Source organism: Glossina fuscipes, unplaced genomic scaffold (assembly GCF_014805625.2).
Source record: "Glossina fuscipes isolate IAEA_lab_2018 unplaced genomic scaffold, Yale_Gfus_2 148, whole genome shotgun sequence".
In the NCBI taxonomy this organism is placed as follows: domain Eukaryota; kingdom Metazoa; phylum Arthropoda; class Insecta; order Diptera; family Glossinidae; genus Glossina; species Glossina fuscipes.
Window position 1 is genome coordinate 1,079,108 of NW_023998491.1, and position 13,072 is coordinate 1,092,179.

General features: G+C 36.0%; 2 protein-coding genes across 12 annotated transcripts in view; one reads left to right on the forward strand and one right to left on the reverse strand.

The window, feature by feature from the left end:
- The window catches only part of LOC119641395 (mitogen-activated protein kinase kinase kinase kinase 5), a 133,213-nt gene that overhangs the window by 49,263 nt on the left and 70,878 nt on the right, over nt 1–13,072 (reverse strand). The gene's annotated exons all lie outside the window — the stretch shown is intronic.
- On the forward strand, nt 8,328–10,242 carry LOC119641397 (cytosol aminopeptidase-like). The gene is made up of 3 exons (XM_038040036.1): nt 8,328–9,396; nt 9,472–9,936; nt 10,018–10,242. The coding sequence occupies exons 1-3, from the start codon at nt 8,356–8,358 to the stop codon at nt 10,165–10,167; spliced, it is 1,656 nt and encodes a 551-aa protein (XP_037895964.1). The 5' UTR covers nt 8,328–8,355; the 3' UTR covers nt 10,168–10,242.

Here is a 13,072-nt window from a genome sequence, read left to right on the forward strand (position 1 = left end):
CTCTTTGCGACCGAACCAGTTTTTAGTATGGGTACTCAGCTACCCGACAGTAGTTTTAATAAAAAAAGTTGTAACTCAGAATTGTCAGAGTTATCATCACTTCTTTCAGGTATTTCTGTTCAGGTTCAGTGACATTTACCTTACTCTTCTGTAACGTCTGAATCACAATAATCTTCCCTTTCGCTTTCTATTATTCTAATCTGTTTTTCTTCTTTAACCAAGTACTTTATCACTCTCTCCGCTGCTTTTGTCTTGACCACTATCTTCTTAATATTCATTTAGAATGTTATCAATCGATCTAAACACCATCTCTAACTCGTCATAAAAAGTAATTTTAATTACCGATGCTTTCGCTTAACAGAATAGGAGTTTGTTTCGATTTTGCTTATCAGTGTTTTCACTTAACAGAGCATCAACAATTTTGCTACAATCTTGCCAGAAACACTATAGTGTTCAGACTGAATGATCCAAGTGTCCACGATCTGATATATACCGGACTAATCTTACACCAAGTAAAAAAATTTACAACGCGTGCCCAAGTTAACGAACAATACTATCAAAAATAGTAATGGCGCCCCTCAGGCGCCGTTCGGATTGCAAAGGATTAATAAAGTCCAAAACCGACTTAGCCTTGTTAACCGAAAACTCAATGTGAAGGCTAAACTTGAGGCAGGAGTCAACTATAACAACCAAATCTTTAGAGCAAGTTACATTGTTCAACATGTTACTGTGGCTAGAATAGCAAGTAGGCGGTGGATCAATCTAATCAAAGGACATTTCCTTGCATTTCCTTCAATTACATGACATCCTGTTGACAGAGCACCAGCTATTCAAAGATGCCAAATGCGCTTGCAACCCATCACCGCCAAGCACTGAGTTAACAAAAGAACTTTAAAACAGCGGACACACAAAGGGAGTTCGTTAATCTATAAAGTAAATAGCAGCGGACCCAAAAGGCTCCTCTGAGTAGCTCCCTACGAAACCTAAATTTCCCGCGAGAAAATTGAGTTATGCAACGCCCTTTGTGTGTACGACCAGTAAGGTGATTGAAAGACCGCAGCAAAAAATCCTCAGGACAGCCTAGTCGACGAAGCTTCAAGATCAAAAGATCACGATTTGCTCTATCAAATGCTTTTGAGAAATCCGGATATAACACGCCCATATGCGATGGCCTGAGAACACATCACATGTAAGCTGCAACAAGTTAGCAGATGTTGATCTAACATTATGATAACACTAATCTTATAACCGGCAATAGTCTCGCAGACAATAGAGCTTCAAACAATTAAGATAAGACACTAAATTTCGTAATGCTCCTGTAATTATTACTTTCAGGTTTCTTATAGAGCAGTGTTACTTTCCCAAAAATCTGCTCAGACACCGGATATGGTATGACCGTGTAGACGGATTCAGAGCTATTTAAATTAAATTATAAGGATGCTAAGAGTCCTTTCTCGTTTCACTAGAGATAGCAAATGCATTGTCGGTCAAAATTTTACAAAATAAGTTAGAGACAAATTCTGCCTTTTGATCTGTCTCCGGATGTCGTTTTTGTATACTGAAATATGACAGTTATTCTGGAGACTCATCATTAGAGCAGAGGAGAGCAAATTCTTAAGACTTAGTGGAAAGGAAGAAACACGCGACAGTATAGCATCGATGGTCAGGACGATATTTGATAAATAGGTATATATCGGGAATAATTTCACTTTTTCGAAATCGAAAACTGAATATGATTTGGATTGAGAAAAAGACAAGAAAGCGTTCCATTTTAATTTCTTAAGAAAAGGAAAATTTTTCTTTCTTGATATCTACAAAACATTGTGATAAGCAATTGGTAAATATTCTTCAAAGATGTGATACAAGATATATGATACAAGAGATATGACAGTCTAAGTCTTCGGAGATTTTGTTGGATTGATGTTAAGCAATATTTTCTGCAAATTTCGTTTAAATTGCGTGTAAAGCACTGTTCAGAACGTAATATAAGGAGATTAACACATCGCACTCTTGCTTTTCGCATAAGTTATTCATTAACTGTACAGACTCCTAAAAAAAAAAAAAAACCAATACTACATGCTGCGTAATATATATGTGTACGTAAACAACCACAAAATATAATCAATGCAACACATTTTTTGCTGCGTTATATGCGGTTCGAACAAAGATTTATGCAATTTTATAAAAGGAAACAAGGAAGAAGTGGAAGGGAGGAGGTGGAGGAGGAGGAGGAGGAGGAGGAGGAAGAAAGCCTCTACATATGTGTATCCTTAACGGTAGTATTTGCACTTTAAAATGGGATGACTTGTGATATAAATCTTTATTGATAGTAGCGAACAAGCATTGATGACTTTTTAAAATAAGCGAAGAAGAAAAGGAAAAAAAAGATTTTGAGCACACAAAAAACACCTACATATAGTAAAGTAGAAAAAGATATCTCAACATGAGGAAGCATGCCGCATATATGTGCACGTAGCTCATAAAAGATGTTGAAGAGTATATATATATATATATATATGTATTTATATGTATTTACTTATATATGCATGAATATTATCAAAAAAAAAAACACATTTTTTTTATTTTAAATTCATTGCATATCTTAAGGATGCGCATTACTAAACCATTCTTTACACAAATACGTGCTTGCATATATGTTGTGTTACATTTTTCTGTTCTTTTTCTCCCCCCTCTCCACCTTTTAAACTATTTTTATATATAAAATAAGGGAAAATATGCATTTGATCAGAAATGTTTTTTAAGAAAAGTAAGTAGAGCACAAGAATTGTGTGATTGGCTGCTTGATAGAAGTTTCATGGCAAGAATAGAAGGTAGCAGGAAGGATTAATCACATTATTGACAAACAACTTTTTTTTCTGTTTTTTTTTTTTTTTTTTCTAACTTTTTAATAATGAGCTATTGTTACGTTTCCTCTCGAAATAAGGGAAAAAATTCGCAAAAAAAAAAGAAAAAAAAACACGTAAAGCCTGCGTTAGCACTCACAATATACTAGATTTCAAATTGAAGAATGCCGCAGAATACAAAATCAGTTAAAACTACACTTCCAACTGTAATCGTCATCATCACCGTCATCACCGTCAACAATAGTGGCGGTATGTAGCGATCCGTGTACACTGAAATCAAAACATACTCAACCTGGCACTCCACAAGAATACAATGCAGCAGTAAATGGTATTTGCTAACAAAGGAAGCATAATAATGGAACGCAGACTTGCACACACACATCCACACACATACACACACACACACACAAACATTGCGACACACTTAAGCTCTTACTACAAATCGTACTTAAGTTTAAGTTACAAATAAAAAAAAAAAATAAAAAAATAAAAAAAAGCAAATAGCAAATGAAAAGTATAAGTAGATTTGTTGTACACACGAGTTGTTTGTATAGTCTTTACTGTTGAACTTCTAATGAACTTCAAATATTGCTATTATGTATTGTGTGTCTTTTAAATAATATAAGATACACACAGGAGAGGATAAATTCTATTAGACAATTAATTTACAATCTTTTTGCACAACATTGAGCAAAATGATTTAATTTAATTTTGGCAAGAAAAGCAATCAAACTATGTTTAGGCCGAACTTTTTGATATCTAAAATTGGATTGGTTTCGATGATTTTCAATAAACAAAAATATGAAAGATTTTGAATGAAAAACTTCCACCGAAACTGATAAGTGTAACACGCTACTTAAACCCAAATCCACCTTAGTATCATTTTTAAACCCATTAGCAAAATATTTGCAATGCCCAGAAGGAAGCATCAGAGACCTCATAAAGTATATATATCCTCGATCAGCATCAAATTGTAAGTCGATTTAAGCAGGTCCGTCCGTCCGTCTGTGTAAGGTGTGTTGTAAACATTTTCCGCGAAAGTAAAACAATCGACTTCGAATTTTCGAGAAACATTGGAAGGTCTTGCGTGCAGGTTGGCAATGAAAATAAGCCAAGTTGGTCGAAAGACATGCCCACAACACCACGCAAAATGAGAACACCTCTGTTTTCAAAAAACTGTTCTTTTGTACATTAGCTACAGGTGATAAATGTACAAAAATTTTAAGGCGTATTCTATAGGCAATGCGGTAGCACTAGTAGAAAAATGTAAAAATTGGCTACGCCTACCCAATATTATAATAAAAATTAAGTATTTTTTTAATATTTTTATAAGGCGTTTAAAACCTGCATAAAATATATAAATTCTTGGCGAGTTTCAAATTTGGAATGCACTTAAGCACGGCCGTCTGTTCGTCTGTTCACCTGTCTGTCTGTCTGGGGAACTTTGTAGTATTTGTGGTAAACCTTTTCTCGTCAGTGAAAATAAAGGATTTGGAAGTACCCTAAAATCTTCCAAGGACATGCCTACAATGCCCGCACGTCTACATATAAATAATAAATAGAAACAATCGGCCGCGTTTTCTCTAATTTATAAAGCAGTTTTAGTTCAGGCATGCCTACAATGCCCACACGCCTGCATATAAATAATAAATACAATCAGCCGCGTTTTCTCTATATATTTACTTCTTTAACTATTTTTGTCTTTTTTAGGATAGCGGTGAGGGGTATAAAGGAGTCGGCCAAGATCGAATGTAATTTCCTTACTTACACCGACTCATTAGAGAATTTAATATTTTAAAAGCAAATCTTTGAGTTTTCCACCCTACAATCTACAGGAAAAGTCATATATAGTTTGCTTATTCAACTCTGAATGGATGCAAAATTTGCGTTGAATTGTACGCAGTCGTAATAGGTGGGCGTCGTTCCAAAGTTTTCTTATAAAAATATAAGCGAAAGAAATCATTTTTTCATTTCTTCCTCCAGCTTTGGAACTTTTCGCACTAATGTGTTCCTATATAATTATTAGAAATAATTTGCTACTGGCACTGTTAATGAAGTCGGCGTTTTCTATCGCACGAACTTGACGCGTTCATCATCATTATTGAATCCTATATTTTAATGTAATGCGAAGTCAATCTTGAAAAGAATTTTAGAAGTCAAGCAGATAACTGGTCAAAAACATTTTGTTCCTACTGGGCAGCAAAGATCATTTCGTAAAACGACGCTTTGCCGTGATTCCTCTTAATGTATCGATTATTGCACGAACTCATTGCCATCAAAGGTAATTAAAAGGCTACAGTTGAACAACGCCAAGCATCGTTTTACCGAGAAAGACAAAACAACAATGAAACATGATGACTTAATGATGATTAAGACTTTGTAAAGAATGCAAAATTGTAATCACTAAGCTAAATGCAAGTAAGTAAATATTCGTTGGTTGATTTACATGCGTTTCTAACGCAATGATGTACACTGTTATATATTCAACGACGGCAATGTTCAATTACGGGTTTAAGGAACTTCTTACAAATTTAGTTTAAGTCTTGCTATTTCTAGCAAAGCCATTGCCCAGAAATTCAGAAAATTTCATTTATCATATCAACTACTCGCCCATAGCTACGAACGTAACCTTATTGAACTGCGACTTGAAATTAGCGAAAAAATGTTCACGTTAAAGACGTTCCATTCTATAGGATTCATATTCGCGATAAATTAAATGCCTGCACACGATCGTAAGTAAATAAATTTATCCTAAAATTAAAAATAAATCTCTTGCGAGTACATGAGAAACATTGAAAAAAACAGCGCGATTTTTGCTTGGGGAGCTGCAAGTGCCAAAAAAAAATAAAAATAAAAAAATAAAATTAATATTTATGCAAATAAAATTTCAATTTTGTGAAATTTAAACTTTATTGGCAAACTGAGAATGTAACACCATGCGACATCAACAAACACTAAAGACCGCTAAGCATAAAGCTGCCAAGCGAAAAACTAATATAAACATATTGCAAAACAAAATTGAATAAGAAGGCAAACGACATTGATATATCAGTTAGAGCGAAGCCGAACATACAAGAACACGAAAAAGTTTAAAAAAAGGCAAAAAAACATCTGGTGGAAACAATTAGGTTTTAATCGGTTATATTAGGTCGAGTCATAAGTAACTTCCGATGCAGCTACATAGGTAGTATCCATTGTTCGCATTTACTCACTCACTTACTAAGTCACCGGAACAAACGAGTTTTTGGTTTTCACCTTATAAACGGAGGAGTTAGTTAGTTTTCTATTTTTCGTGGTCCATTTTACATTCAACTTTCTTTGTTGACTTGTGCAATGGAGAATCAAAAATTGCTTATTCGACATATAATGCTTTGGGAGCTTAACTTAATTTGCTAGGGCGAGAGCCGAAAAAATATGCAGCGTATACGGTGAAGAGCTCATAATTGATCGGTCAGTTAGAAAATGCCCTTCTGAACATACGATCTTGAAAGACGCGATGTCTCCCCCGACTTTGACGACAACCTTTTAAAGGCAATTTTGGAGCAAAATCACCGCCACTCAACAAAAAGATTGACTACTTCGCAGTCTACTGTTAAATTAATATAATTTTATTATTCAATGCCAACAAAATAAATGTCTGATAAAAAAACGAAAGTTGCTTATGCCTCGACCTAATAAAATCAATGCAAAAAAACTAAAATGCTATCTAGTACGATGGTGATGGCAGTGATGGAGAATTTTGGAGACTCCACAAATAGTACGTAATGAAGAAGCAAAAAAGAAGAGGAATTTTCCAAAAGCACAACAGTAAACCAATTTTTAAGACAAACCCCATTTTCAAGGTAAGAATTGAATTTCAAGAGAAGAAAAATTATGATTTGAGTTCTTTAGAAGCGGTTGAGAGCGGAACCTTGGCAAGACCTTGACATAAGCCGCATTAAATGTTGTTATTCGAAATTATTTCGCCTATTCATAATTATCTTAAGCCTTCAGAAAGACGAATCTGGTTATCCGCCTAGATACATTGCTCCGTATTTTAGGAAAAATATTTTGCTTTCATTTTGCCGCACTCTTCTCACTGCTTTTCGAAATTATTGACTACAACAACAAATAAGAAATTAATACTCGGTCGTGACTGAATCTTTTGTACGCACCATAGTCGATCCGAAAAAAAAAAAATTAAATATTATTAAATTTTAATACACTATCGGGTGGGTGCGGCTGATTTTTTCTATTTTCAGAATCAAGGTACAGAACTTCATTTAGTATGTGTCTTGTACTTTATAGGTAACAAGAAAAAAGCAGGGTAAGCAGAAGTGTTCACAGTTTTACTCAGTGGGCGTTATAGGTGCGTTCTTTGGACAGTTTGTGTAATTTTCAAATTCTTTTTCAAGTTTGTGGACGATATCTTCGTTTTTTCGAACAGGAGAATGCTTACCATGGACACTGCATAGTTGCGCAGGCGGACAGATGGACAATTGAAGGGATTCTGGATTTGAGACTGGCCAAGAATTTATATACCTTATGCAGTTTTTGAAGCCTACTGCATATATATATATATATATATAAATTCACTATACAACTGAGTGGGCGTAGCCGATGGAGGTACTACAGCATGGCTCATTATATCTTCAAATTTTTGTATATGTAAACAGTGAAATCCAGTTTTTTATTCCTTTTGAAGAACAGAAGTTCTCACAGTTTATTTCCAATGATTTCACGACGTGGTCTCATGTACCTTAAGCACTCACTGCGAAAAATTTGCAGTAACCAACTCAATGCTTAAGGCTGACAAAAAGTTCAAGTGTTCGCAATTGTTAATATAACTTAGTTAGCCTAGAAAAATAAATTCTTGGACTAAAGTAAGCTGATTATCGGCTCTGTTCGTAAGAGAAAAAGATAAGGAAATTTTCTGTGCAGACTCTCATTTCAAAAAAGGTAAATAGTTTTCTGATACTATCTTCGACTTTTAAGATGTCTATAGGACTTGTCCGTCCGAATGCGAATCGTGGTATTGGGGAGAAAAGTTTTGGCAGTCAGTTTTTCTTGCAAGAATACCCCATGCTTTGGAGTAATTCAGGTTTATGAGGTATCAACAGGCTTAAGGATTATATGATAAACAATAGGAGGATGGGAGAAGAAGACCATTGCTTCTTCCTTGCGTGCTGGTACTGAACTTCAGCAATGGTTCATAAAAAGATGTTCTCAGTAAATTTGATCAATTTTTTTGGCACAAAAATGCTTCAGTATCCTTTAACACGGCCGCCGGGGAAATTTTCCATCATTTACAACCTTTCGGAAGAACACTTTACAAATAAAGAATTTTGAAAATCATTTCAAATCGCATTAGCTTTCCAAAAATTTTTTATATTTGCCTTGACATATCAAAATATGGAAAATTCAGTTGTAAAAAATTATCTGTCGGTTGTGGTTGCGTTTTAAAGGAATTTGTTTTAGAGAAATTGATAAATTGTAATTTTCACACCCCATCATGTTTAAAATGCTACGTTTGAATGCCTCCGCGAAATGCATCGCAAATATTTTTAATCCGATGCGCAGATATGCTCATCAGGCCATTAATCAGATGCTGCAATTGCAACACACCGAAATCTGTGCAGATTCTCCGTCCCGGGGTTTAGTCCTGGGAGTATACGCTGATGAGGACGATAAGACAGATACAGGCATTCTGACGCCAGCAGCGTGGCGCTACAATGTTTCGAGAACGAACGGACGTTTGATTGAGGTGCTGCGCATGTCAGGCCCAATGCCTAAACGAGGCGAAGCAAGGATTCTGTTTGCCGTGGAAGTTGATAAAACTCCCTACTACTCGGCTGTTGCTGTCGTTGGTTTAGGCAAAGAATGCTTAGGCTACAATCCTTACGAGTTACTTGATGAGCAAAAGGAAACTATTCGTCGGTCCGTCGCGAAGGCCTGTATGGAATTGGGTAGAATAGATACAAGTCGTATTGAGGTCGAAGATTGTGGGCACGCTGAGTCCGCCGCCGAAGGCGCAGCGTTGGGTATATGGGCGTATCAAGAGCTAAAAAGTAGAAGCGCTCGCATTACTATACCCGCTATTGACCTGTACACCACCAAAGAAAGCGTCTGCGATCTTGAAGGGTGGCGTATTGGTCTCCAGAAAGCGGCAGCGCAAAATCTAACACGTCAGCTGCAGGAAATGCCCGCAAACCTTTTGACACCGACCACGTTCGCCCAAAACGTCGTTGAAGTATTGTGTAAGTCTGGCGTAAATGTTGAGGTTAAAGTCGAAGGATGGGCGGAGAGCCAAGTAATGAATGCCTTTTTGTCAGTCGGAAAGGCATCTTGCGAACCGCCCATCTTTTTAGAGCTCAGTTACTATGGAACATCGCCCGAAGAAAGGCCGATCGTTTTAGTAGGGCAAGGGGTAACATACGATTGTGGTGGTCTTTGCCTAAAAGATTGTCCAACGCTAAAATGGATGCGTGGCGACATGACTGGAGCAGCAGTCGTTGTTGCAGCATGCCGAGCAGTAGCGGCGTTGCGTTTACCGGTAAATTTGTTGATTTTTTGAAAATCAAAAAAAAAAAAAAATTATTATTTATTATTAATTATTATTAAAACGCAGGTGAATATAAGAGGTCTGATACCGCTTTGCGAGAATGTGATGGGCTGTAATTCATTTCGTCCTGGGGATACCGTGAAAAGCATGAACGGAAAGCACATCAAAATTAATTGTACTGATCATGAAGATATTTTAGTTTTGGCCGATACACTATTGTATGCTCAAAATTTTTGTCCTAAATGCATTGTCGACGTCGGTAATACATCCCCATGGTCGCATGATGTTTTGGGAGAGGCCGCGAGCGGTGTTTACACCAATTCAGAAATTTTATGGCAGCAAATTAAACATGCCAGCATGCATACGGGGGATCGGGTGTGGCGTATGCCTTTATGGGACTATTACACCAGTGAAGTAACAAAAACTGATTCCGCTGATTTAGCAAATTATGGTGCTGGTCGTGGCGGACGGCCATGCAAGGCTGCTGCGTTTCTAAGAGAATTTGTACCTTGTGGCCAATGGATGCATATTGTACGTAAAATCACATAATCTTATATACATACATACATACACTCATACAATAAACTTTTTTGTTCTCCCTTTGCAATGCAGGATTCTTCGAATGTCATGACTACAAAAGGCACCACCTTCGAATATCTACGCGCAGGCATGGCCGGTCGTCCAACACGTACTCTGATTGAATTTATCGCTCAGACTATTTGCAAGGACACAGCTCCTAAGTTTCCTAAAAAGCAAAACTAAAATCGGTCTCTCCCGCTTGTCATAATGCTGCTAATTAAATTTTTCATCCATTTCAAGCACTTTCTCCGTTTGGTGTTGTTACATACAGCATTGTTTGATTGTTAGTAATATCCGTTAAATTCTATGTGAACATCGTATATATTTGTCTTAACATATTTTTACATATAAATCTATATAAAAAAAGCTATCTAAACCGATGTCTCGTGGACTTTAATGTAATCGGGAAAAAATCTGGAACCTAAGAGGCTTGTTTTGCTTGACCCATCCTAAACGATGCATTCTATGAAGCATAACTGTGAGGGTTTAGTAGCTGTGACTGGCTATTAGATCTGACGGTGTTCTACAAATTGCCTTTTTTTTGCTTAGTAGTGGTTCATCAAAGTTTTTATGATTCATTTATTAGGATCAATGAAATTATGACATTATGTGTATGCTAAGAAATATCTAATAGTTGAGCGCACTGCGGCAGCAATCTTGAATATTGAGATTTCCGAAAGGGACTGAGCAAATCTTTCCATAGCGTTTCCATAACAAACCGCAGAATTTTTAGCCTGTGAACCTGTGCAGTTCTGCAGAAAATCCATACCTCCTGAAGGCTTTATATTTCGTTGCTCGAGCGTATATAATCGGTTCGGACGTCAGCTGGTGCGAGACTGCCGCTTAACGTAGCATTAGTGCTGCACGCATCACTTTCGATCCCAATAACCACACTTAAGAGATGTAAGCATGAAAAGCTGCCGGCCTAGCTGTACTTCGGGCTGGCCACTCCATTGTCGATCTGAATTCGCATTTTACATGGCTTAGTACATGGCTTGTCTCTCTCTCTCTCTCTCCCTAAAATGCCGGCAATAAGATTAAACAATTAAACGGTACTGAAAATTGCTATGTTTTTATTTTGGTGAACCCTGGGAGCTATGTAAGACAAACTACGTAGATTTTTTCATATGAACGCGGAGGTAGTAATATCCCCTTTAAAATTTTCTCTTTTATATGACGTAGACATGTACAATATTTGCTATTAAAAATCTGATCATTGGTTTACTGTTATTCTTTATAAATACCTTATCCTGAGGAGACTTCACCGTAATAAGACTTTGACTTTAATGTGCTTAATAATTGTTGTATGTGAGAAAAAGGCAAAATATGTTTTCTCTTGTTGAGCATTATTCGAAATGAATTTTCTTACGGCAGAAATCCTTACATTTTTGGTTATGAAGGAATGTAAAGCGAGAAGCCAGTGAAAAACTTTTCTTTGACTTGTCGAAGCCAATCCGGACGCAATATACAGGGTGAACATTGTTTTGTTGTAAATACATTAAATCCAGATGAAGAGAAAATCTTATTTTGGACGGACTTGAGCTATTTTCTTGATACTGATTCTTCTCTACTAATAGGTGAATGCTTTGAGTTCGCAAAATTGTTTTTTCTTTTTTTTTTTCATTTATCAACCGCACAAATCCTTAAGTAAGTGTAAATATAAAATTGATTTAAAATATTTTCAATAAAATTTCACACATACATATACAATTTTCCTCTTAATCTATTTCGTTTTCCTTAGCTTTGGTTTTTTTTTTTTTTTACGTTTTGTTCAGAAATAAAATTAAATTTCAACTTATTTCCACCGCCTGCTCACATAATGTATGGATACCTTTAGAAGGCATTTAAAAGCTTGAGTGAGACCAATTAATGCATATTTCAGAAATCGTTTAATGTTCTGTTCTGTTCTGTTGTTAAAATAAAGGGATGATAAGAAAATGTCCCAGAATTGCCGCAAAAAAGCTCTCACAGCAATGGGTGATTAGTCTGTGACGGACATATTCAAGAATGAGTTAATTTAACAACTTCCGAAACCTTGGAAGCTCTCAACCAAATGGCACAGTATAATGTTATTGAAGAGTTTCGTACCGTCTCCATTGCATTATGCGATTTTTACCCTAACGTAGTTAACAAATCGTCATATTCGGACTCAATTCCTAATACGGTAGACCCATATAATTGATGCACTTGGAATCACTTGGTGAAGGTATAACCCTTACCGACCAATTGCACTTATTTCATGCTATGGCCACTTCCTATCTCTGGGCGTTTTACACATGCCGAAAACATCCTCTAAAGGATGTTGTCGTCAATTAGGAAAAAAGAAAAACGATAAGAAAAGAAAACGAACGCGTCATCATTGTAAGAAGAAGACATTACGAGAGACAAGAATTTCAAGTCTCAATACCTTGCTACCCCCATATGTAAACGATACCTTTTACAAACCGAAACACAAAGTAAGCATACTCTGATTTGTCGCTACTCGGGGTATAAAAACTTACGTATCATTCTTTGTTTTGTTGAGTAGTTTTCTAACAAAATTCTTAAAAGTTTCTTTTCTTACTTTTTTCAAAAGAAAAAAAAGCAACAAAAACAAAAAAAAAAACTGTTTGTTGGAAAGACGAAGAGATGGAAAAAAAAAGAAAGTTAAAACTTAGGGATTAAAGAATTTTCTATTCAAAAATTCAATTTCGAATATTATCTCATCTACTATGAGCGTTGACTCTTTTTTTTTCACTCCCGTATGAAATGTCATATATAGTTAACGTTTAAAGTGAAAAAAATGATATTTTTATATAAAATCAAATTAATTTTAATAAGATTTTTCATTCATTTCATCATCATCATCACACACACACAAAAACCTCATAATGTCAAGAAAATTTCAATCAATAAATGAAACGAATGAAAATTTAAAGGCATCGCTTTAAAGGGACACATGGAAAATGCGCCTATTTTTTTAGATGAATCACAAAAAATGAGGCCATGCTCCGCCGCCGTTTGCAATGCAAAAAGTACGGATTGATACATCTACATGTACAGGGCAATATATTCTTCATCGGTTTAGTCATATTTGTGTGCAGATCCG